This window comes from Natrix helvetica (assembly GCF_964273705.1).
Source record: "Natrix helvetica genome assembly, chromosome: 2".
Classification (NCBI taxonomy): Eukaryota; Metazoa; Chordata; class Lepidosauria; order Squamata; family Natricidae; genus Natrix; species Natrix helvetica.
Genome location: NC_138552.1, coordinates 263,627,807 through 263,649,424, shown reverse-complemented (window position 1 = coordinate 263,649,424; position 21,618 = coordinate 263,627,807). Strand labels below are relative to the sequence as shown.

Here is a 21,618-nt window from a genome sequence, read left to right as displayed (position 1 = left end):
TTTAAAAAAAAGTGTTTTACCACTTGTTCAGGATAGTCTCTGACTATCAATTATTGTCTTACAGCTAAGCACTTCTTTTGTCCTTGAAACATTTATCCATTCAAAAGAAAAGGTATGTGCCTGGATTTCCTATAACACAGTATATATTTCTAATGTTGATTAAGATAAAGAATAATCCTTTGCTTCACTGACTGAAAAATAAAACAAAAATTATAATGAAATTTTGGTTCATTTCAAACTAGATTATTTTATAGTCTAAATCAGTGGTAATAAACCTGGTCCCTACCGCCCACTAGTGGGCGTTCCAGCTTTCATGGTGGGTGGTAGGGGTTTGCTGTAACTCTGCTTTATAAATTTTATAAAGTAAAGTTACTTCCCTACTTTATAAATCACCATTACTGTGGAACTGGTGGGCGGTTAGAAAATTTTACTACTAACAGATACAAAAGTGGGCGGTAGGTATAAAAAGGTTGACTACCCCTGGTCTAAATGAACTTTTGAGCTAATATAGGCAGACCTTTCTTAGCATCTACCTTGTGTAGCAACCATTCAAAGTTAGGAAGGTGTAGTAAAAATAAGTTTGGGACCAAGACATATGTTTACACCTTGTAGTTATGATGACCCTGAATAAAGGGGACTTACAACTCGTTCTCAGAATTCTGAGTGTCATAGTGTCCCTTGGTCATGTGATTGTGTTCTGGGGCTTGGATACCTAGCTCACAATTACAATACTACAGTAATTCATGATCATTATTTGTAACCTTCATTGCCAGTTTCCCACAAGCAAAGATTAAAGTCATTCACATAAGTAATTCACACTGTTTTTTTCTTCTGAAGAGCCCCACTATGGAGTATGAGATCACAGGCATCTTGTAATGGTGGCTCAATGGTTAGAATGCAGTATTGCAGGCCAATGCTCCAGCTGCCAGGAGTTGAGTCCTGACCAGTTCAAGGTTCACTCAGCCTTCCATCCTTCCAAGATCAGTAAAATGAGGACCCAGATTGTTGAAGGCAGTGACTCTGTAAATAGTATACCCCTCGTATTCTCTGCATTGTCCAACCTTGGTTCCTGCTGGCCCCAACTCTCCCAAAATTCTCACACACCAGGCTGTTTGCCTAGGACTCTGATCACATGAGGGCTTCCCTTAATGGCCCATGTGATCTCCCACTTATGATAGCAACTGGGACTGTCAGGATTGACATTGCTAAGCAATGTGGTCATATGACATCACACTTTATGACTTTATTGCTTAGGCAATGGAAATTCTGGTCCCAAATTTCATTTTAACCCAAGGACTACCTGGCCAGTCAGATAGTATGCATTGTCCTACGCCTTACTCATTCCCCCACTCCCTATCACAGACTGGATTGATTGGAGATGAAGGAATTACAAGAGAGTAACTAGGCATACAATGGCGAATACACATTGACAAGAATGCATTGATGCCAGCTGTTTACTTACAGCTCTTGGGGCTGCTAGCTGCAAGCATGCTAGGCAGACAGCCAGAGTATTTCCCACTGTATACTTGTTTACTCTCTTGTAATTTTTTTCGGCAATCTCTCCAATGACCTTTGTTTTTCCCCTCGCAGCCCCTACTGCACTAGATAATCAGTATATTGCCAGTACATTTTTCTGATGTGTATTCCTCATTGTATACCTGCTTACTCTCTTTTAATCTCTTCTCCAATAAATATGAGTACACGCATTAATTCCATTCTAGCTAATTCTCTAGCACTGTGGTGAGCATTTCAAAAGCCAAAGGAGTTGGAAAACAGCTGTAGTAAAAATATAAGCCCACCTGTGACTAAGTGATAGATATTTAGTCATTTAGTTATTTATTGAAGACATTTATATAACTGCCCACCTGGTAACAAATTCTGAGAGGCCCCCAATATTCCACATGGCATCTGAGCTCCAGTCCCAATTATGGTTACTAAACAATGACTACCTGTACGGACAAATTTAATTTCCTTAGCCCAGGGTAGGATATCTTAATTTTGACAAATTAACCATTATGTAATGTAAGATCTTATTATTCTTATTTTATTCTATAAATAAATGTGGTACAATATTATATGTCATCTTTAAACCAGATGAGTTGACTAAGACAAAGAGTTTTATTAAACCTCAAAACCAAATAACTATACTTTTTGTGGGTCTGGCGAAGGTGGGAGGGTACTGCTGAAACCATCCCTGCATCATACTTATTGCTTTTAATGTTATGTAACTGAAGAAAAAAGTATGTGCTTCAATTTGAATGTTTACTTCCTTTAGCCCACGATGCTTCAGTGGATTGAATTGTTAACTAAGCAATTTAACAACAGCCAAGCTGCTTGTGAGGTAAATCAGAAATGAAGAATTCAGTGAAATATGCAAGTTAGCAAAACCTATCCTTTTTGTGTTTCGTAACTTAGGAAGGATAAATTTATGGATTTGGTAATGTGCTAAAGACATTATGCTGTATAAAATAAGAAAAAAAGTGTTTCATAAAACCATTCCAGCTTTGGCTACAAATCTAATTAAATAGAAGTTTTATTTTCATTTTGTATGTAACATATAATTGTCTATTTGTACACTGCCTAGATTACTCTGAGAGAGATAGGTATTTTTAAAAAAATATGATATATGAATAAATAAATAAACTTAGATCAGTTATTTTAATAGTAAATGTTTAGTTTTTTCTGGATTAAACATAATGAGCATGGTGAATGCAGAAAGAACTTTTGTCTCCTAAATTAGTACAGCTGGTTTGTTCAAAATTTGAGAGCCCCATAATAATTGATTTTTTATCTTTATTGTGGAGCAAATGCTTTCTGTTACATGATTGCCTAAAAAGAAGGGATTTTTTCCCCATTAATTCATAGGTAAGTCAGTCAACTATTAACAGGGTGTCAAACTCGTGTCATCACATTGTTGTCACATGTTGTATTGCAACTTTCCCCCTTCACTAAAACGGGTGGGAGTGGCCAGTGTGTGACGCATCTGGCCCGCAGGTCGCAAGTTTGACACCCCTGAAATGTAAGAACAATATTTTGATAAGCTTCCTATTTATTCTTTGTCATAATTCATCAAGTTTCCCATTGTTAGTATCCTTCAATAATGTTATTTACAGTGCATTCAGAAAGTATCCAGATCCCCTTCATGTTTTTCAATTTTGTTATTCTGCAGCCTAATGTTGAAATTCATTTTTTTCTCATTAATCTATACTCATTACCCCACAAAGTGAAAACAGAATTTTAGAAATGTCTATAAATTTATTAAAAAGAAAAAAACTGAAATGTCACATTGTCATAAGTATTCAGACCCTTCACTCAGTACTTTGTTGAAGCATCTTTGGCAGCAATTACTTGAGTCTTTTTCAGTATGACTTGACAAGCTTTGCACACCTGGATCGGGGGATTTTCTGCAAACCCTCTCAAGCTCAGTCAGGTTGGATGGCGATGGTCGAAGGACAGCCACTTTCAGGTCCCTCCAGAGATGTTCAATAGTGTTAGTCACTCTAGGACATTAACAGAACTGTCCTTAAGCCAATCCTGTGTTGTCTTGGCTGTGTGCTTAGGATCATTGTCATGTTTGAAAGTGAACCTTTGAACCAGTCTGAGGTCCTGAACACTGTGAAACAGGTTTTCATTGAGGATATTTCTGTACTTTGCTCCATTCTGCTTTCCCTCAATCCTGACCAGTCTCTGCTGCTAAAAAAACACCCCCACAACATGGTGCCACCACCGCTATGCTTCACTGTTGGGATGATAATATGACTGGTGATGAGTTGTGCCTGATTTCCTCCAGACCTAACACTTAGAATTGAGGCCAAACAGTTCAATCTTGTTTCATCAGACCAGAGAGTCTTATTCCTCACAGTCTGAGGAATAAGGTGTTTTTCCCCCCCAATCTCCTAGTGGCTTTCATATATTTTGCCTTAATGAGAGGCTTCTGTCTAACCACTGTAACCACTCTGACATAAAGCCCAGGTTGTTGGAGGGCTGCAGTGATGGTGGTTCTTTTGGAATTCTGTCCCATCTCCACATAGCAGCTTTGGAGCTAAGTCAAAGTGACCATCAGGTTTTTGGTCACCTAACTTACTAACGCCCTTCTCCCCTGATTGCTCAGTTGACTGGGGAAGTAGCTCTTAGAAGAGTCCTGGTTGTGCCAAACTTCTTCCATTTGATAATTATGGAGGCCACTGTGCTCTTAGGAATCTTCAGTGCAGCAGAAATTTTATTGTAGCCTTCCCCAGATCTATGCAATAATCTTGTCTCTGAACTCTGCAGGCAGTTCCTTTGACCTCATGGCTTTTGCTCTGCTACAATATGCATTGTCAGCTGTCAGCTGTGAGACCTTCCATAGAGAGGTGTGCGCCTTTCCAAATCATGTCCAAACAATTTAATTTACCACAGGTTGACTCCAATCAAGGTGTAGAAAAATGTCATTAACAATAAAGATGCAGTAAATGGGAGGCACCAGAGCTAAATTTCAAATGTTGTTGCAAAGGGTCTGAATATTTATCTCAATGTGATATTTCAGATTTTTCTTTTTAATATAAATTTACAGACATTTCTAAACATCTGTTTTCACTTTGTCTTTATGGGGTACTGAGTGTAGATTAATGAGAAAAAATTAATTTCAACAACTGTAGTATCAGACTGCAGCATAACAAAATTGACAAAAGTGAAGGGGGTCTGAATACTTTCTGAATGCATGAACAACTATCACCCTTGGCCTTCATTTTTTCAAACAGCTGTGAAAAATTGTTTTTTTCTCCTTCCCAACTATGCAGATATTTACTGGAATACTTTTGGAGTTATATTTAAGTTGTTTAAGCAATGATAATAAAATATGCTAGGAATGTGTAGTAGAATAGAAAATGTTTTCATTGTTAAGGAATATATGTTAAAAGGTTACATATATGTTTTTTCCCAGTGGTTTCTTGATCGTATGGCTGATGATGACTGGTGGCCTATGCAGATTTTAATTAAATGCCCCAATCAGATTGTAAGACAGGTAAGATAAAGCATAGTATGTGTCATTTGAAATGTTATTGCTTAGGGTTAGTTTCTTAAATTCACAGTATGAATTTTAACCATCAAACACAAATGTTAGGTTGAAGTGCCCTGGATATTATTACATATATTTGAGGTGTACTTCAAATTCTTTGAGGTCTTCAGCTGAAAAACAGACTGGCAATTTTTAGAAGGATTTCTGATAAACAATCTAACGAAGTATTAAGTGTACATGTGGACCTTGAAATTTAGTCTACATATCAAAATAGATTTACAAATATTTATTTAGGTGCATTTTTACTTGAATAAGAGGCCCCATTACATATTACAAATAGCTTATGTCTAATTTGATTTAATTTAAAAACCTGAACTTCTCTCCTACTATTGTTGCCATTCAACCAGAGGAGCTGTTACCTGAAGAATGAGGCCAAAAGCAATTTTGTATATGGAAATACTGCCTCAATTTGGATTGTTGCAAGTGGAATAAGTTATACTAAAATCTTCTATGTAGTTCTAACGTTTTTTGGTGCTGTTTCTGCAAAAAAAAAAAAAGCAAATATAGTTTTGGGCTGCACAAATTGAAGTATAGTGCCAAGACCAAAGGAAGTCATAATTTTTCTCTATCTTGCCTTGGCCATATTCTTTTATAAAGAATATTGAAAAACTGGAATGTATGTAAAAGACAGCAGTCAAGATGATAAGGAGCTTAAAAAACTTGAGAAATGGTTGGAGGTGTTGGGTTTGTATAGGCTGCACAAACACAGATAGGTCTTCAAATAACTGAAAAGCCATCACAAAGAAGACGATGTGATATTTTTCAGAGTTATTTTGAACACAATATAAAAACCAATGTGTTTACATTAAATGGAAATAAATTATGTTTGCTATCAGGGAAAATATTCTAATAAGGGCTGTTCCACAAAGAAACTGATTGTGTTAAAATGTAGTGGACATATTCAGAGAGGGTCTGCATGGCCGTTTGTCAAGAATGCTACAATAATAAATTCCTGCATTGAACAAGGGGCTGAACAAGTGTATATTGAAAGTCTTTTCTAATCTTTAAAGATTCTATGATTAAATGATTTAAGATATAGTCTGTATAAAATAGTATTAATTGTGTAACATGAAGGCAAAATATCACTAATTCAACGATGAACTTTTCAACCAAGTAATCCATGATCATTATGTTTCTAAAGCTTCGTGAAAGCAAATATTTCTGTGACCCCAAAGTAACCTTAAAGCTTATGACTTTACAGATGTTTCAGCGTTTGTGCATTCATGTGATTCAGCGGCTCAGGCCAGTCCATGCTCATCTCTACCTACAGCCAGGACTAGAAGACTGGTACATTTTCTTAAAACAATTCCATCTATTTCAAATATTTATTTTGTAACACTAATGTTATCATATGTCAGTATTATACAAGTACATTGGGGAACATTTACATTGGTCTTTTATATCAGATAATATTTTATATTACACTGTGATTAGAAAATAAACAGCAGCACAGTAAATTATAAACAATTTCTCTTGGAGGATTATGGCATCCTTTTCAATGTTACAATGTTAATATAGTTCATGTAATTAAGAAGAATTTATTAATGCAGGTATAACCACAGCATGTACTGTATAGTAAAGTAAGCACTGATAACCATTTCACATGCTATCCTAAATATAGTGCACTTTATATAATATAGGAGGTTGGAACAACTTTTCAGATTAGTTTTGGATCATTTTGCCTTCAGTGACTACAATATACACTGATGAACAATGAAATGTATTTTCAGTTCAGATGACATGGATGGTCCTGTGGAAGATATTGGTAGTCGCTCATGTGTGACTCGTTTTGTGAAGACTCTGTTGTCAATTATGGAACATGGTGTTAAACCTCACAGTAAACATCTCACAGAATACTTTGCCTTTCTTTATGAATTTGCCAAAATGGGAGAAGAGGAGGTGAGTGATTTTTCATGAATTCTGTTATATTTATTATTTGTTACTAAGTTTGAGTGCTATTAACATTTTTGTTATTTAATCTTTGCATTTCTATGTTTATTACAAAAAATCAATTTAGAGAGGAAGGCAGAATATAAACAGTTATTATATTTTATATTTAATTATTTTCAGAGCCAGTTTTTGCTTTCTCTGCAAGCAATTTCAACAATGGTTCATTTCTACATGGGAACTAAAGGTCCTGAAAATGTAAGTCTGGAGTAATCTTTTATAACCTAATTTCTCATTGGGACTTATAAGACCCAATCTTTCAAGGAGGTATTTCATGACTACTCTGACCTTTACTCTGCAAAAAATTGTCTTTAACAAATTATCATGATCTCCACTCCACTTCTAAGTTTTCCAAACACATTATCTCTATAGTATTATCTATAGTAGATCTTTATTCTACATGTTGATTATAAATCTATATTTGAGATAATTAATTGCAGTTCTAAAGCTTAGCATGGTTAAATACTCATAAAGAGAGAGAGAAAGAGGGAGGGGAGGGAGGGAGAGAGAAGGGGGCAGAGTAATAGTATGTGTCCTTGCTCTTTTAGTAAAATATGTCCTTTTGCAGAGATTTGTAATATGAGAGAGAGAGATGGAGATGATGATGATGATTTGCTTTTTTTTGCCAGCCCCAAGTTGAGGTACTATCAGAAGAAGAAGGAGAAGAGGAGGAGGAGGAGGAAGACATTCTTTCTTTAGCAGAAGAAAAATATAGGCCTGCTGCACTTGAAAAGATGATTGCTCTGATAGCTCTTCTGGTAGAACAGTCTCGATCAGAGAGGTGAGGAGTATATTCACATATATCAGTTTGTTTATGTATTGCATTTATTCATCTGTTTTTAATGGATTTTAAAAAAAGTTTTATAAAGAACATCAAAAGCTAACACAAAGTAATAAAGAGTAAAAGGAACAAGAAAACCTGCAAAAACCTATTCTGCATAAACCTAACTTTTAATATTATTTGACAGCATAAGCCAATCTAGAAAACTTACAGTCAGGGTCTTTATGTGATAGGGCTTAAGATTTTACATATGTCATATATACTTGCCTATAAGCCAAGAATTTCAGGTGCCAAAATATATCCAAAATTGGGTTCAGCTTATTCATGAAAACATACGTCAATACTTCTTACTAGTACCTATATATCCATTATACACTCATAGATTAACCCATCTGTTGTTAAGCTGATGGGCTTATTCACAGGTGGAACACTTTTCATAGTATTTAGGTATAAAATTTGAGGGTGAGGCAATATATAAAACATTCAAAGGGCAAAAACAGTTGCTTGATTGTAACCCACGTTTTGCATATTTTTGCCATTAAAATCAATTCACATTGATTTTTTCCCCCTGATTTTGGATCCGGAACTGTGGAAAGAAAAGTCTTTCTTTCTTTCTTTCTTTCTTTCTTTCTTTCTTTCTTTCTTTCTTTCTTTCTTTCTTTCTTTCTTTCTTTCTTTCTTTGTTCCCTCTTTCTACTTAATGGAGATTCAATATATCTTGCTTGAGCTTCGTAGCATTTGTTAGCTGGCTTTCTAAAAGTGTGATTTTACATGGACTATTGAAACTATTGGACTATTGGACTATTAAGAAAATTCAAGAAAGCAATTTTGTTTTTACTAATCGGTTGATTAATGAAATAAATTGGTCATTCTTTATATGTGTTTTAGGCATTTGACTTTATCCCAAAATGATATGGCAGCATTAACTGGAGGCAAGGTAATAACTGGACATGAAAACAACAAGAGTTTTAAAAACATCTTCTTTTAGAATATCTGCTACAGTAACACATTGAATTTGTTCCAGGGTTTTCCTTTCTTATTCCAACATATTCGGGATGGAATCAATATTAGGCAGACCTGCAATCTTATTTTCAGTCTTTGTCGATATAACAACAGACTTGCAGAACATGTAAGTTACTAGCTGTTATTAGTTATATCCACTCTGAGAGCCTAACTGGAATATTTTCATGAGAGTTGCATATGATGAAAGGATTTCTTCCTCTCTTACAGATCGTATCCATGCTTTTCACATCTATAGCCAAGTTGACTCCTGAGGTATGGTCTAAAACTACAGTATTTTGCTACCATATATTATATTGTTTGATGGTCACATTCAACATTCTTAAAGTTATTTGTCCCCGATATAATAATCTAGTAGTGAAATGTGATCCTACATTGTTTTATGCTCCCACTGTGCTGTACCTGCACTTTCCTCTGGCACAATACACATAGCTGATGCCTTTACACCAAGCCAATTATTCTTTTTCTGGAAAGAAATCAAATAAGCATCGTGTCTTGGCACCACATAATTAATTCAATCTATGGTCCTGGTCAAATAGAAAGGGATGCAAGCATTACGGTTACACTCCATTTAGTCTTAGTAGTCAAAACTGCATAAGAGATACTAGTTCAGCAGTCCATAAATAGCACCCTATATTCAGCTTTCTGAATAGGTCATATTTATGCCAAAATTGGTCTTATTTATTTATTTGATCATATTTATGCATATATATTGAAAATTCAAACTGGTTCACAACTTTTTAAGCACCATTGTACAAGTATTCATTAGCATCAGTGAAAATCTATTTCTCCATTTTAATTGGATTTCATTAATAAATCCCCCCTTCCCCAATTGCTCAGAGATCATATGATTTTCGTTTTTGTCTAAACTTGAAATTACTAGATTCCAACTTATTTCTTTTCCTAGTCGGGAAGCTAAGCCCTGGTACTCAACTCCCTTCATGACTTACTCTAAATATTAAGTACTTTTCGTTTGCTTCTACTTGTCTTGATTTATTGTGACTCTTAAAATTATATATTTTCAATTCTTTATCATTGGTATTTCTATTTGAGTCCTTGTTTCTTTACTAGCTTTCTACATACTTCCTCATGATTCTTAGCACACCTTACCTATATTTTGAAAAAAGCAAATAGCTCCCAACTGTTAAAAGATTCTCTGGGCAAGGACTAATGCCATGGTTTTTCTTATGCAGCAGAACCAAACTGAAATTCTTTCACATGCTATACGAATCTACTTTTGCTGTCCACAGCTGCTTTCCAACACTACAGCTTGGTTTCTCTATTTTATGAACTATTTTCTTCATGGCAATGTAATAGTATTTTTATTTCTGTTTTAGGTTCTTTTTTTTTTCAAAATGAGATTGTCCTCTGGCCAAAGGATGCCTGGTGGATTACCAGTTCTGACCTGTCAAAAGTTAAGAAGTTAGCATTTCTCAAAGTACTAAAATACATGGAGCTATATGGAGATATGGAATAGTCCTGTCTCTGATGAGAAGGCAAGCCCATGTATAAAAGCAGGCTCTAGCTTTCTTCAAACAATGAGAGAAAATTGTTAAATGTTTTCAGGTTTCTTTGTGTTTCTGCTTGACTAATCTCTTCTAATCAGTCTATGTTCTGTAATTCTCATTGTTTAATTTAGTTAGGAGTGATGGGAGGCTTTATCAGTTTGTTTTTCATCAAATTAAGAGCAGATTATCTTACAAATACGGCGTAGATTCATTGCCATCTTCTTATTCTTTTACTTCCATTTTCCATGACCAAAAGAGAAGAGGGAAAATTCCAGAATAAAAACACTTTAATTCCATTTCTATACTTGATTAAGATTGTGTATGTTTCAGCATTGTATTCTTCACAACAGTAATTTGGTAATCTCACATTTTCCATATACTGTATTTTTCATAGTATAAGAAGCACGTTTTTCCCCATAAAAGGGGGTTAAAATTTGGGTGCGTCTTATATACTGAATATAGCCCCACCCACCCAATGGTCCCCACCCTTTGACCTCTGCCTCCCAGCAATTTACCTCCTTGCAGCAAACGGAGAAAATGGGGCTTGCGAAGGCGGCAATAGGCTATGGCAATCCCTGCCGCCTGAAACAGCTGATCATTGGGAGGTTCCTGCTAAAACTGAAATTGAAAGTAAAACTTGCTGTTTGCTGCAAGGAGGCAAATTGCTGGGAGGCAGAGGCAGTTTTTTTTCCCTTCTAATCAGGCTAAACTTAAACAGGCTGTTTGCTGCAAGGAGGTAAATCAATAACTATAAATGCCTATAGAATGTTCAAATTATTAGACTTATTTTTTAAAGACTGCTTTATTATTGTTCTAGACAACTTAACAAAATGAAGAGGCTTTTTAAAATAAATGCTTGATCTGAAGGGGCCCATGCTATTGTATCTTCTTTTAATAGCAGAGAATTGCTGGGAAATAGAGGCAGATTTTTTCCCCTTGTTTTCCTCCCCAAAAGCTAGGTCTTTACTCCTTGTAAGTATAAGTATATAAGTATACTCCTTGTATACTTCTAAGAGTATACATCTTCTACTCCGGGCATCTTATACTCCAAAAAACATGGTAATTGGATTGTGGAGCTTGTGGGTTTTTTGTCTGTTTGGACTATAGCAACTGTTTCTAATCTAAGCCTGACTTCATGGCCCTCTACTCTTTTTGGCAGAATATTCTTCTTGAAACAAAAGACAAATGTTAGGCCAATGCCCTTAATCCAAAAGAAAGGTAACAGACACCTAGATGTTACTACTGCTTCTTCGGAATCAGCCGGAGTGAGCAACTATCGAAATTTTTTTTTATAGAGAGCTTCAGTCAAGATCTTGTGAGAAGTTACAGCCATCCCAAACTCAGATCTTAATAGCTTAGTCATAATTCAAAATGCAGAGAATTACTTAACCTAGGTTCCTTTGTTTAACTTATATGATTGTCTTGCATGCTTCTCATGAGTATTTGACTATGTTGCCACTCAGAGAACCAATGTGGTAGGTTGATTAAGATGCTTGATAACCCAGTTCAAGTTCACCCATTAAAAATCACTGGATAACTTGCATCAGCTTCTCATAGGATGACTGAGGGATGAATGAAGCGAAATCTGTACGTATGCTGCGTTGAACTAATGGAGAAAAAGTGGGATATACATGTAGCACATTAATAATACTACAAATGTGCCATGCAGGATGTTGCATGGATAATTCCAGCATTCTATATGTTCTGTATTTTATAAGGCCAAGAAATTCCAGTTCAAAAGATCAGGTAGTTGATAAGAGATATATTGTTCTCTGTGAGGGGGCTCACCATTTAAAGATGCTGAGCTTGTCCGCTGGAGAGCAACAGCCAGGGTTCAAGACCCAAGCTCCATACAACAAGGTGAACTCCTATTACTTGCTGCAGCTCCTGTCCACCTAGCAGTCCGAAAGCATGCAAATGAAGAAGATTAATAGATAGCACTCCATGGGATGGTAACAGCGTTCCATGTGCCTTTGAGGTATAGCCATGCTGGCCACATGACTTTGGAAAATGTCTTTGGACAACGCTGACTCCCTCGGCCAAGAAATGGAGATGAGCTCTGTGCCCTAGATTCAGACACAACTGACAGGGAAACCTTTCCTTTTTGTCCTCTATATGAAGCCTGTAGATCCATAACCAGTCAGAGTGGATACTGGCCAGAATTAACAAATATATTGTTACAAGAAAATGTTCAAATCCAGGGCTTTTATTACATCAAGAAATAGAATCAGGGTGGGAAGGGGCCAGATGTCGCGACGACACAACGTGCGGTCTCGATAGTCCGAGAACGCCTTTTACCTGCTGCACGATCCGTAGGGACCTAAACCGTCCCGGAGAGACGGTGACAGGGAGACAAATCCTTGCTGGTCTCAGGGACACCGCAAAGTCCCTGATTGACCCAAGGGAAGTTCTCCAAGCCGGCGGTAAACAGACAGCCCCCAGGCTGACAAAGTCGGAGACGGCTCCGGAAAGAAGGCAGTGAAAGTGAGTCCAGCTGGTGAGATTTTTTTTTTCTTTGAGAATGATCGCCCAAAGAAAAAAAATTTTTAAAGATAAATTAGTCCTTTAAGCAAAAGAATAAAGGGGCGAAATTTATCTTTATTGGACTGCCTTAGAAAGTTTTTTTTTCCTCTTCTATGTAACAGCGTTTTGTGGATTGAAGTGATTGGAATGCTTCCTGTTTCTCCTCTTAAGTGAATGAATTGATTTTTTCTCCTAATTTGTGCAATCTTTATTTTTTGGCTGATCTAAAACTTTTTACACTTTAATAATCCTTCCTCTTTCTGACTATTAAATTTTATTGAAGACACTTAGAGATCTTTGTTCTCCTTAAGCTTGACACGAATAAGAGAAAGTTGAATCTGCCATTCGGAAGCCAGAACTTGGTTTTTTTCTCCTTTTGAAACAAAGTATCCTTTGCTTTATTTTCTCGGAGTTTGTTGACATTGTAACTAGAGGGTTTGCAGCTTGTCTGTAGAGACTGATACTGGCTCAAGGACACGAACTGTTTTTGTTGCAGGTGTCCTTGTGGAATATTTTGGACAAGGGAAGGGAAATAAAAGAAAAGATAGAACCCTCATTTCTTTTTTTCTTCTTGAAAAAATTAAAAGAATCTTATGTTTAAGCAATTTTAAAACAAAAAAAATTATACATAAAAGAGATATTGAAGGCGAGAGTGGCAGTGGATTTCAAACTTTTTCTTTTCTTCTGGGAAATATGCATTCATATACAGATGAAGAAACTCTAAGCTACCAGGATTTTTTGGATGTAATTTTAAAGATATTCGAAGGATTTGAGAGGTTTGATAAGAAGCTAGATAGATTATTGTCTGGTTCAACAAAAGATGAAGGGACTGGAGCCTCAAAAAATAAAGAAGAGAGTGAAGATATAGAAGATAAAGACAAGATAACAGATGAACCTAATAATGGAGCACCTAAGAGTGAAAGTGGAAAGGAGGGAACATGGAAAAGTGAATTTGATTATTATTACATACTTGAAGATCTGGAGCTCTACCCCCCCTCCCCCTGTCAAGATATGGATTTGATGATGGAATTAAGAAGAGAAACAGCTTTAGAAAGACATTGGATAATTAAAGACATGCCAATTTTAATACTAATTCAAGGGCAACAAGAATATATGAGAGATCTTTCAAGCAAAAAAGTGCAGAGAGAAGTTTTTAAAACTTTACAAAGAAGTTTATAAGAGAATTGACACAACAACTGGCTAAAGAGATAAGACAGTTTTGTTCCTGGAAAAAGACAGGCTGATGATGAAGGTTGATAACTCAAAACTTAGTTAACTTTTGGTGATTAATAAGTAGGATTTCTTAGACACTTTTAGAATGTTTTCTTTAAAAAATTTTTTGTTAATTAATAATTCATTATTATGATGATGATGATGATGATGATGATGATGATAATAATAATAATAATAATAATAATAATAATAATAATAATAATAATAATAATAATGAAGTAATAATCTCAATTAGTAAAAATAATTTGGATATAAACTGTAAATTGCGACCTGGGGAAAAGATTTATCAATTCCACTAATATATTTTTGTTTAGATTTTATTATAAAGATGTAATTTTTCTTGGGCACTTATAAACTCTACTAACAAACTTTTGGTTAGACTTTATTATAAAGATGTAATTTTTCTTGGGTCGGTGGGTAGGAGATGTGATATAAATGACAAAAAAAAATCTTTTTTTCTTTTTTTTTCTTTAGATAACTATAATAACAATAAAAAATGTTAATGGATAATGTTTAATGATTTTTATATGTCTTGGCATTGGTAAAAGCAATTGGATATAAGCCTTAGATAGTGAGTTGGGAAAAATAAGGGAATATGCTATAAAAGGGTAATTATTGAAGGTTTATAGGAATAGCTAATGAATACCAGTAGATGGTTGTGTCTTCAAGTGCAAATGATTCTAGATAAAAGCATATTTAAATAATTACAGCTAAATGAGAATGATGGTATAGTGATGGTAAAATACATAAAGATCTTCGATTTTAAAATGTAAATTAAAAATATGAAGGATGTATAGTAACGCACGAAATTCATTTGTAACCAATCGACATGCTTTCTACAAGATGTAATGAAGAATGTTTTTTTTTGTATTTTTGTTTAATTAAAACAATAAAAAAGAAAAAAAAAGAAATAGAATCAGGGTATGAGCAGCTATTGAGTATGCTTTTTCTTCTGTATAAGAAATGGTTGCCTTGAAGTGGATTCAGTCTTTGGGATCTACCAGACTCTTCTCTGATCTTCCTTTCCTTATAGGCATTCTTTGGCTTTTTCATCAGAATACCAGTTCAAAATTATCTGTTGCCTATGATTATCTTCAGTATGCACAATCATAACATCAACTGAAAAGATAAAAATCACAAACAGGAATCATTGCTATAATATGTGTATTTAGAATATGTGTTTAATAAGTAAATCATTGAATAAAATCAGTTATGACTTGCAATATTAAAAAAAACACTACAGATTCCTTATATAATGTGTGTGTGTGTGTGTGTTTCTTCTTTTCAATTTCAGGCAGCCAATCCTTTTTTCAAGTTGTTAACTATGCTTATGGAATTTGCTGGTGGACCTCCAGGAATGCCACCATTTGCATCATATATTCTCCAAAGGATATGGGAGGTAAAGGATGTCTATATTAAATACACTCAAAGATTTGTCATGTCTCTATAATATTGAGAGAAAATAACAAGTATAATGTCTATGCTGTAAAGATTATTAAACTTAATTTTTACACTCATCGACTGTGGAAATAAGAATTATTGTCTGACAGAGAATATAGTACTTTGGCAGCCTTTTTTCCACAGTTAGCAAATAAAACTAGTAAAACAGCACTCCCCAACCTTTCTGGCTCCACGGACCAGTGGCGGGGGGGGGTAGTATTGTGCACTTTTGCCTTCCGCTTTTTGGGTGAGTTCCCTACCAGTCCGCAGACGGAGGGTTGGGAACCCCTGTATTAAAAGATTCAGCCTGCCTGTTTTACTAACTGAGCTGTTGATATATAGTTGTGTTGATAATAGTCTTGTTTTTGTTTTTTGTTTCATGATGTTTGTCCATTATTTGCAGGTGATTGAGTACAACCCATCTCAATGTCTGGATTGGCTGGCAGTGCAGACACCACGAAATAAGCTTGCTCACAGTTGGGTCCTGCAGAATATGGAGAACTGGGTAGAACGCTTTCTTTTGGCTCATAACTATCCTAGAGTGAGAACCTGTAAGTTGCTAAGCAGAAAAGAATTGCCTTTTTCTTACTTTCCGATAAATAAGTTCATTATTTATGTGTGAAAATGTGGCCATTTTATTTTATTTATTTCCTAATATTATGATAAACAACATTTAAAAGAAAATGAGTGAAATATTTCCAAATATTCATTTCAGTATATTCAGTATTACCTGCAACAATTTAGAAAGAAAGGAGCTGAATTCTCAGCATTGCTTGTTTTGGTGATCTCTCTGCCAATAACTATATTTTTTTCTTTTCTAAGTTGTGTCATATGGTTTTGTGAACAAATTTTAAACAAAACAAAAAAACAAATTTTATTTTAAAGTGAATGTGCGCAGCCAAAGTCTAGCTGCTTTATTTACCTGTGTATTTATTCTTTTGCAGCTGCAGCCTATCTTCTGGTCTCTCTTATTCCAAGCAATTCATTCCGACAAATGTTCCGATCCACCCGCTCACTCCATATCCCTACTCGAGATCTTCCTCTTAGTCCAGATACTACAGTTGTTCTTCATCAAGTTTATAATGTGTTGCTTGGACTGCTCTCAAGAGCTAAACTTTATGTTGATGCTGCTGTGCATGGAACGACAAAACTGGTACCCTACTTCAGTTTTATGACTTACTGCTTGATCTCCAAAACAGAAAAACTAATGTTTTCTACTTATTTCATGGATTTGTGGAACCTCTTTCAGCCTAAACTTTCTGAGCCTGCTATTGCTACCAACCATAATAAGCAGGCCCTGCTCTCTTTCTGGTACAATGTCTGCGTTGACTGCCCTGAGAACGTGCGCCTTATTGTGCAGAATCCAGTGGTGACCAAGAACATTGCCTTCAATTACATCCTAGCAGATCATGATGACCAGGATGTGGTGCTTTTTAACCGTGGGATGCTACCTGCCTACTATGGCATTCTGCGACTATGCTGTGAGCAATCCCCTGCATTTACCAGACAGTTGGCTTCTCATCAAAATATCCAGTGGGCATTTAAGAATCTCACACCACACGCCAGCCAATATCCTGGGGTAAGTCAAATTCATGCAGAGTGAAAGGCAGAAAGAGATTTTTCAGAGAACAGCATTAACAGCAGCAGTTTATGGAGGACCATTTTTAGGGGGTAGGTGATTCACATGAATGAAATGTCAGAAAATAAAGCTGTATCTCTTTGCCAGATCCAAAGAAGCCAGTTGATAAAGGTGAAAATATATTTGGCTCTAATTTAAACTCAGAAAATTCTCAGAAGACGGGCTTAATCGAATTGCGACAGTGTTTTCATCCAGTTTACCAGCAGTTCTGTCATTGTCTGATGGCAACTATGGTACAAATAATTTTGTGCCATACGTTTTCTTTATTGCCCCATCGTCTTAATAGAATTGTCAGTTTTGGGGAAGTTCTTCTACAACTGAGATCACTGCCATTCTCCCTTCCTAATGCATAAGATATGACTGCTCTGAAGGAGGCAAAATATACCTTGAGTTCAAGAAGCAAAACAATTCTTTGCTCTTTTAATAGGAAGAATGGTATAGAAATAAAATAGCTCTTTTATACTAAATATATAAAATATTGTTATGGTATATAACTATATAAGATAGACAGACGAGAGAGAGAGATGATATAAGGGAGGGGCACTCAGATGGCTCAGCAGTTAAAAGATGCTGAGCTTGTCAGCTGCAGAGTGACAGCTCCGCTCAATGGGCTGATCTCCTGTTACTTGCCCCAGCTCCTGCCCACTTAGCAGTTCAAAAGCATGCAAATGCAGGTAGATTAATAGGTACCACTTCAGTGGGAAGATAACAGTGTTCCAAGCGCCTTTGGCACATAGCCACGCTGGCTACATGACCACAGAAATTGTCGTTGGACAACACTGTCTCATTCGGCCTAGAAACAGAGATGAGCACCATGCCCTGGAGCTGGACATGACTGACAGGGAAACCTTTACATATGATATATAAAATATATACTAAATCCAGTTTTCAGTAATAAACCAGCATAGAGTAAACCTGGGATTAAAGGATCCCATTGAGTAGATTAAGAATACAGTGGACCAGATTTTCATCCAGATGTGCCCCTGAGTCATAATGCCCCCAAAGGAATTCATATGAAGCAATTACATTAATGTTAACCATATCTTTTATGTGATTTGCAAATGGTTATGTAACTAGCATATCATCATATTTAATGAATCTTCAGGAGTAGTGGACATCTTCCTTGAACTGGTCCATTTAAATGAAGATTCACTGTGTTTATTTGTATTAGTTTGGTCCATTTTTCTTTCAGTTTTAAACATAGTTCAAGTTGCAAAGCTAGAAAAGGAAATATTATAGAAAAAAAGTAAAGCTTGAGAGTATGTGAAGCCAAGAGAGCATTTTTTAATGGCAGTACAATATGAATACCTTTGGTATGCTGGTTGTCTTTTTAAAACATTTATCTTATATAAACAAATGGAATTGGGGATTTGTTTGTTTTTTCAATAAGCCTCATGATATTTCTTCTCTTTATTTAGGCAGTGGAAGAACTGTTTAATCTCATGCAACTCTTCGTAGCTCAGAGGCCTGATATGAGAGAGGAAGAACTGGAAGACATTAAGCAATTTAAAAAAACAACTATAAGCTGTTACCTTCGCTGCTTAGATGGGCGGTCATGCTGGACTACTTTAATAAGGTATTTCACATTTGGTGTGTTGATCTAGAATAAATGTAGAGTTTATAGAGTGATTTTGGTGCTTTTCCATGCCTTTTATTCTTGCAATATGCTTCATTGTTGTTGTTCAGTCATTAAATAAAGTCTGAACTCTTCATGACCACATGGACCATAGCACACTGGACTCCTGTGTCCTCCACTGTCTCCTGGAGTTTGCCCAAGTTTATATTCATCTCATCTTCTGCTGTCCCCTTCTCCTCTTGCCTTCAATCTTTCTCAACCCCAAGGTCTTTTCCAATTAGTCCTATCTTCTTATTGGGTGGCCAAAGTATTTCAACTTCAGTATCCAAGGAACAAGTCTTGTCTAGCACCACAATTTGAAAGCATCAGTTCTTTGGACTCAGCCTTCCTTTTGGTCCAACTCTCACAGCAATACATTGCTACTAGGAAAACCATAGCTTTATCTATACAGACCTTTGTCAACATATAAAGGGGAATATAAAGGTCACGAAAGCAGAGGGTTGTCCTATTACAACGGTCGCGGGGAGGAGGGGATGCGAGGACAGGATAAGATCCCAAGGTCGGTTGGGAGACCGCGGCTGCTGGTTACGCCCGGTCGCTTGTACCAACCCCTGCAGTCTAGGTGGACAGGTGCTACAGAGCCAGGGCCTGCGGCTGATGCTTTGCAATGCAAGGTCTGTCACCAACAAGGCCCCCCTCATTAATGAGTTGATCTCAGAGGGGGAGCTAGACCTTGCAGGGATAACGGAGACCTGGTTGGGCCACGAGGGTGGTTTACCCCTCGTGGAAATGTGCCCACCGGGTTTTCGAGCATTCCATCAGCCTCGGGCCCTGGGTAAGGGTGGTGGGGTGGCGGTGGTTATGCGGGAATGTTTAGAGCCGAGGGAGTTCACTGTTCCTCAGATACCCGGGTGTGAGTCCCTTGGTGTGAGCTGGGGCCCAGGGAGGCAGTGGGGCTTGCTGATTGTATACTTGGCTCCTCGCTATGCATCAGCAGCCCTGCCCGAGCTCCTCGAGCTAATCTCAGCGACGGCAGTTGAGACTCCCAGACTTTTGGTCATGGGGGACTTCAACTTGCCGTCAACGGGAGCGGCTTCCGAGGTGGCTCGGGAGTTCATGGCTTCCATGACGGCCATGGACCTGACCCAATTAGTGCAGGGCCCCACTCACGAAGGGGGCCACACACTGGACCTCATTTTTGTATCTGAACAGTGGACGAGTGATCTGGGAATAGGGGATTTAGTTATCACGCCCCTGTCATGGTCAGACCACTCATCCCTCCGGCTGGACTTCCCTGGCGCTATCCCCCACCGCGAGGAGGCGGAACCAGACTCTATAAACTGGTACCGCCCCAGGCACCTGATGGAATCTGATAGATTCCTGACGGAGCTTGGGCCAATACCTGTAGCCTTGTCCCGCTCCCGTTCCGAGGACCTAGTGACTGCCTGGAATAGGGCGACGACTGGGGCCTTGGACCGGGTTGCGCCTTTGCGACCTCTCCTGCGGCATCGACCCACCCGGGCTCCTTGGTTTACTGAGGAGCTCAGGGTGATGAAGCGCCACAGGAGACGTCTAGAGAGCAGGTGGAGATCCTCGCGCTCCGAATCTGACCGAACACAGGTAAGAGCCTATTTGCGGACTTACCTTGTGGCAATAAGAGCGGCCAAACGTAGACATTGTGCTGCTCTTATTGCGTCCGCGGATAACCGCCCTGCCGCCCTGTTTAGGGTGACTCGCTCCCTTTTATCGCAGGGGGCGCGGGAGACACCCTTACAGGGTAGAGCAGAGGAGTTTGGGGAATATCTTCAGGACAAAATCGATCAGATCCGGAGCGGGTGGACCTCCGTCAGTGGACCAGACGAGCCGCCAACAGCGAGTCTTGAGAGACCATTCTGGGAGGAGTTTGACTCTGTTGCCCCCGAGGATTTGGACAGGCTGCGTGGACGGCTGCGACCCACCACTTGTTTAACGGACCCGTGCCCCTCCTGGCTGGTACTGGCAGCCTGGGAGGTGACACGAGGCTGGCTCCTGGGCCTGGTGAGCGCCTCACTGAGTGAGGGATACTTACCAACCGCCTTGAAAGAGGCGGTGGTGAGACCCTTGCTCAAGAGGCCTGCGCTCGACCCAATGGAGCTAGCTAACTATCGTCCAGTCTCCAACCTCCCCTTCTTGGCGAAGGTTGTCGAGAATGTGGTGGCGCAGCAGCTCCCACGACACCTAGACGAATCCGACTATCTAGACCCACGCCAGTCCGGCTTCCGACCCGGGCACAGCACCGAGACAGCCTTGGTCGCGTTGGTTGATGATCTCTGGAGGGCCAGAGATAGGGGTTGCTCCTCTATCCTGGTCCTATTAGACCTCTCGGCGGCTTTTGATACCATCGACCATGGTATCCTATTGCGCCGGTTGGAGGGGATGGGAGTCGGAGGCACCGTTTTGCGGTGGTTCGGCTCCTACCTCTCCGACCGGAAGCAATGTGTGTTGACAGGGGGGCAGAGATCGTCCCTGAGGCCACTCACTTGTGGGGTGCCACAGGGGTCGGTCCTCTCGCCTCTCCTGTTCAACGCATATGTGAAGCCGCTGGGTGAGATCATCCGTGGTTTTGGGGTTGAGTACCATCTTTACGCTGATGATACTCAGCTGTATATTTCAACCCCAAACCACCCCAACGAGGCTGTCGAAGTGATGTCCCGGTGTTTGGAAGCCGTCGGGGTCTGGATGGGGGACAACAGACTCAAACTCAACCCCTCCAAGACCGAGTGGCTGTGGTTACCGGCACCTCGGTTCAGCCAGCTGACTCCATCGCTGGCCATAGGGGGCGAACAATTGTCCCCTGTGGAGCGGGCGCGCAATTTGGGTGTCCTCCTTGATGCCCGGCTGTCAATGGAGGACCAT

At 38.4% G+C, this 21,618-nt stretch overlaps 1 protein-coding gene across 3 annotated transcripts in view; it reads left to right on the top strand.

The window, feature by feature from the left end:
- Window positions 1–21,618, top strand: part of USP34 (ubiquitin specific peptidase 34) — a 182,318-nt gene that overhangs the window by 145,596 nt on the left and 15,104 nt on the right. For all 3 annotated transcript variants that reach the window (XM_081940705.1, XM_081940703.1, XM_081940704.1), the window contains exons 56-69: window positions 65–112; window positions 2,276–2,341; window positions 4,922–5,002; window positions 6,258–6,343; window positions 6,787–6,955; window positions 7,127–7,201; window positions 7,633–7,784; window positions 8,673–8,721; window positions 8,809–8,913; window positions 9,015–9,059; window positions 15,363–15,467; window positions 15,912–16,059; window positions 16,453–17,087; window positions 18,566–18,723. In XM_081940705.1, the coding sequence (XP_081796831.1) occupies window positions 65–112; window positions 2,276–2,341; window positions 4,922–5,002; window positions 6,258–6,343; window positions 6,787–6,955; window positions 7,127–7,201; window positions 7,633–7,784; window positions 8,673–8,721; window positions 8,809–8,913; window positions 9,015–9,059; window positions 15,363–15,467; window positions 15,912–16,059; window positions 16,453–17,087; window positions 18,566–18,723 (1,922 nt within the window). The remainder of the gene's footprint in view (window positions 1–64; window positions 113–2,275; window positions 2,342–4,921; window positions 5,003–6,257; window positions 6,344–6,786; window positions 6,956–7,126; window positions 7,202–7,632; window positions 7,785–8,672; window positions 8,722–8,808; window positions 8,914–9,014; window positions 9,060–15,362; window positions 15,468–15,911; window positions 16,060–16,452; window positions 17,088–18,565; window positions 18,724–21,618) is intronic.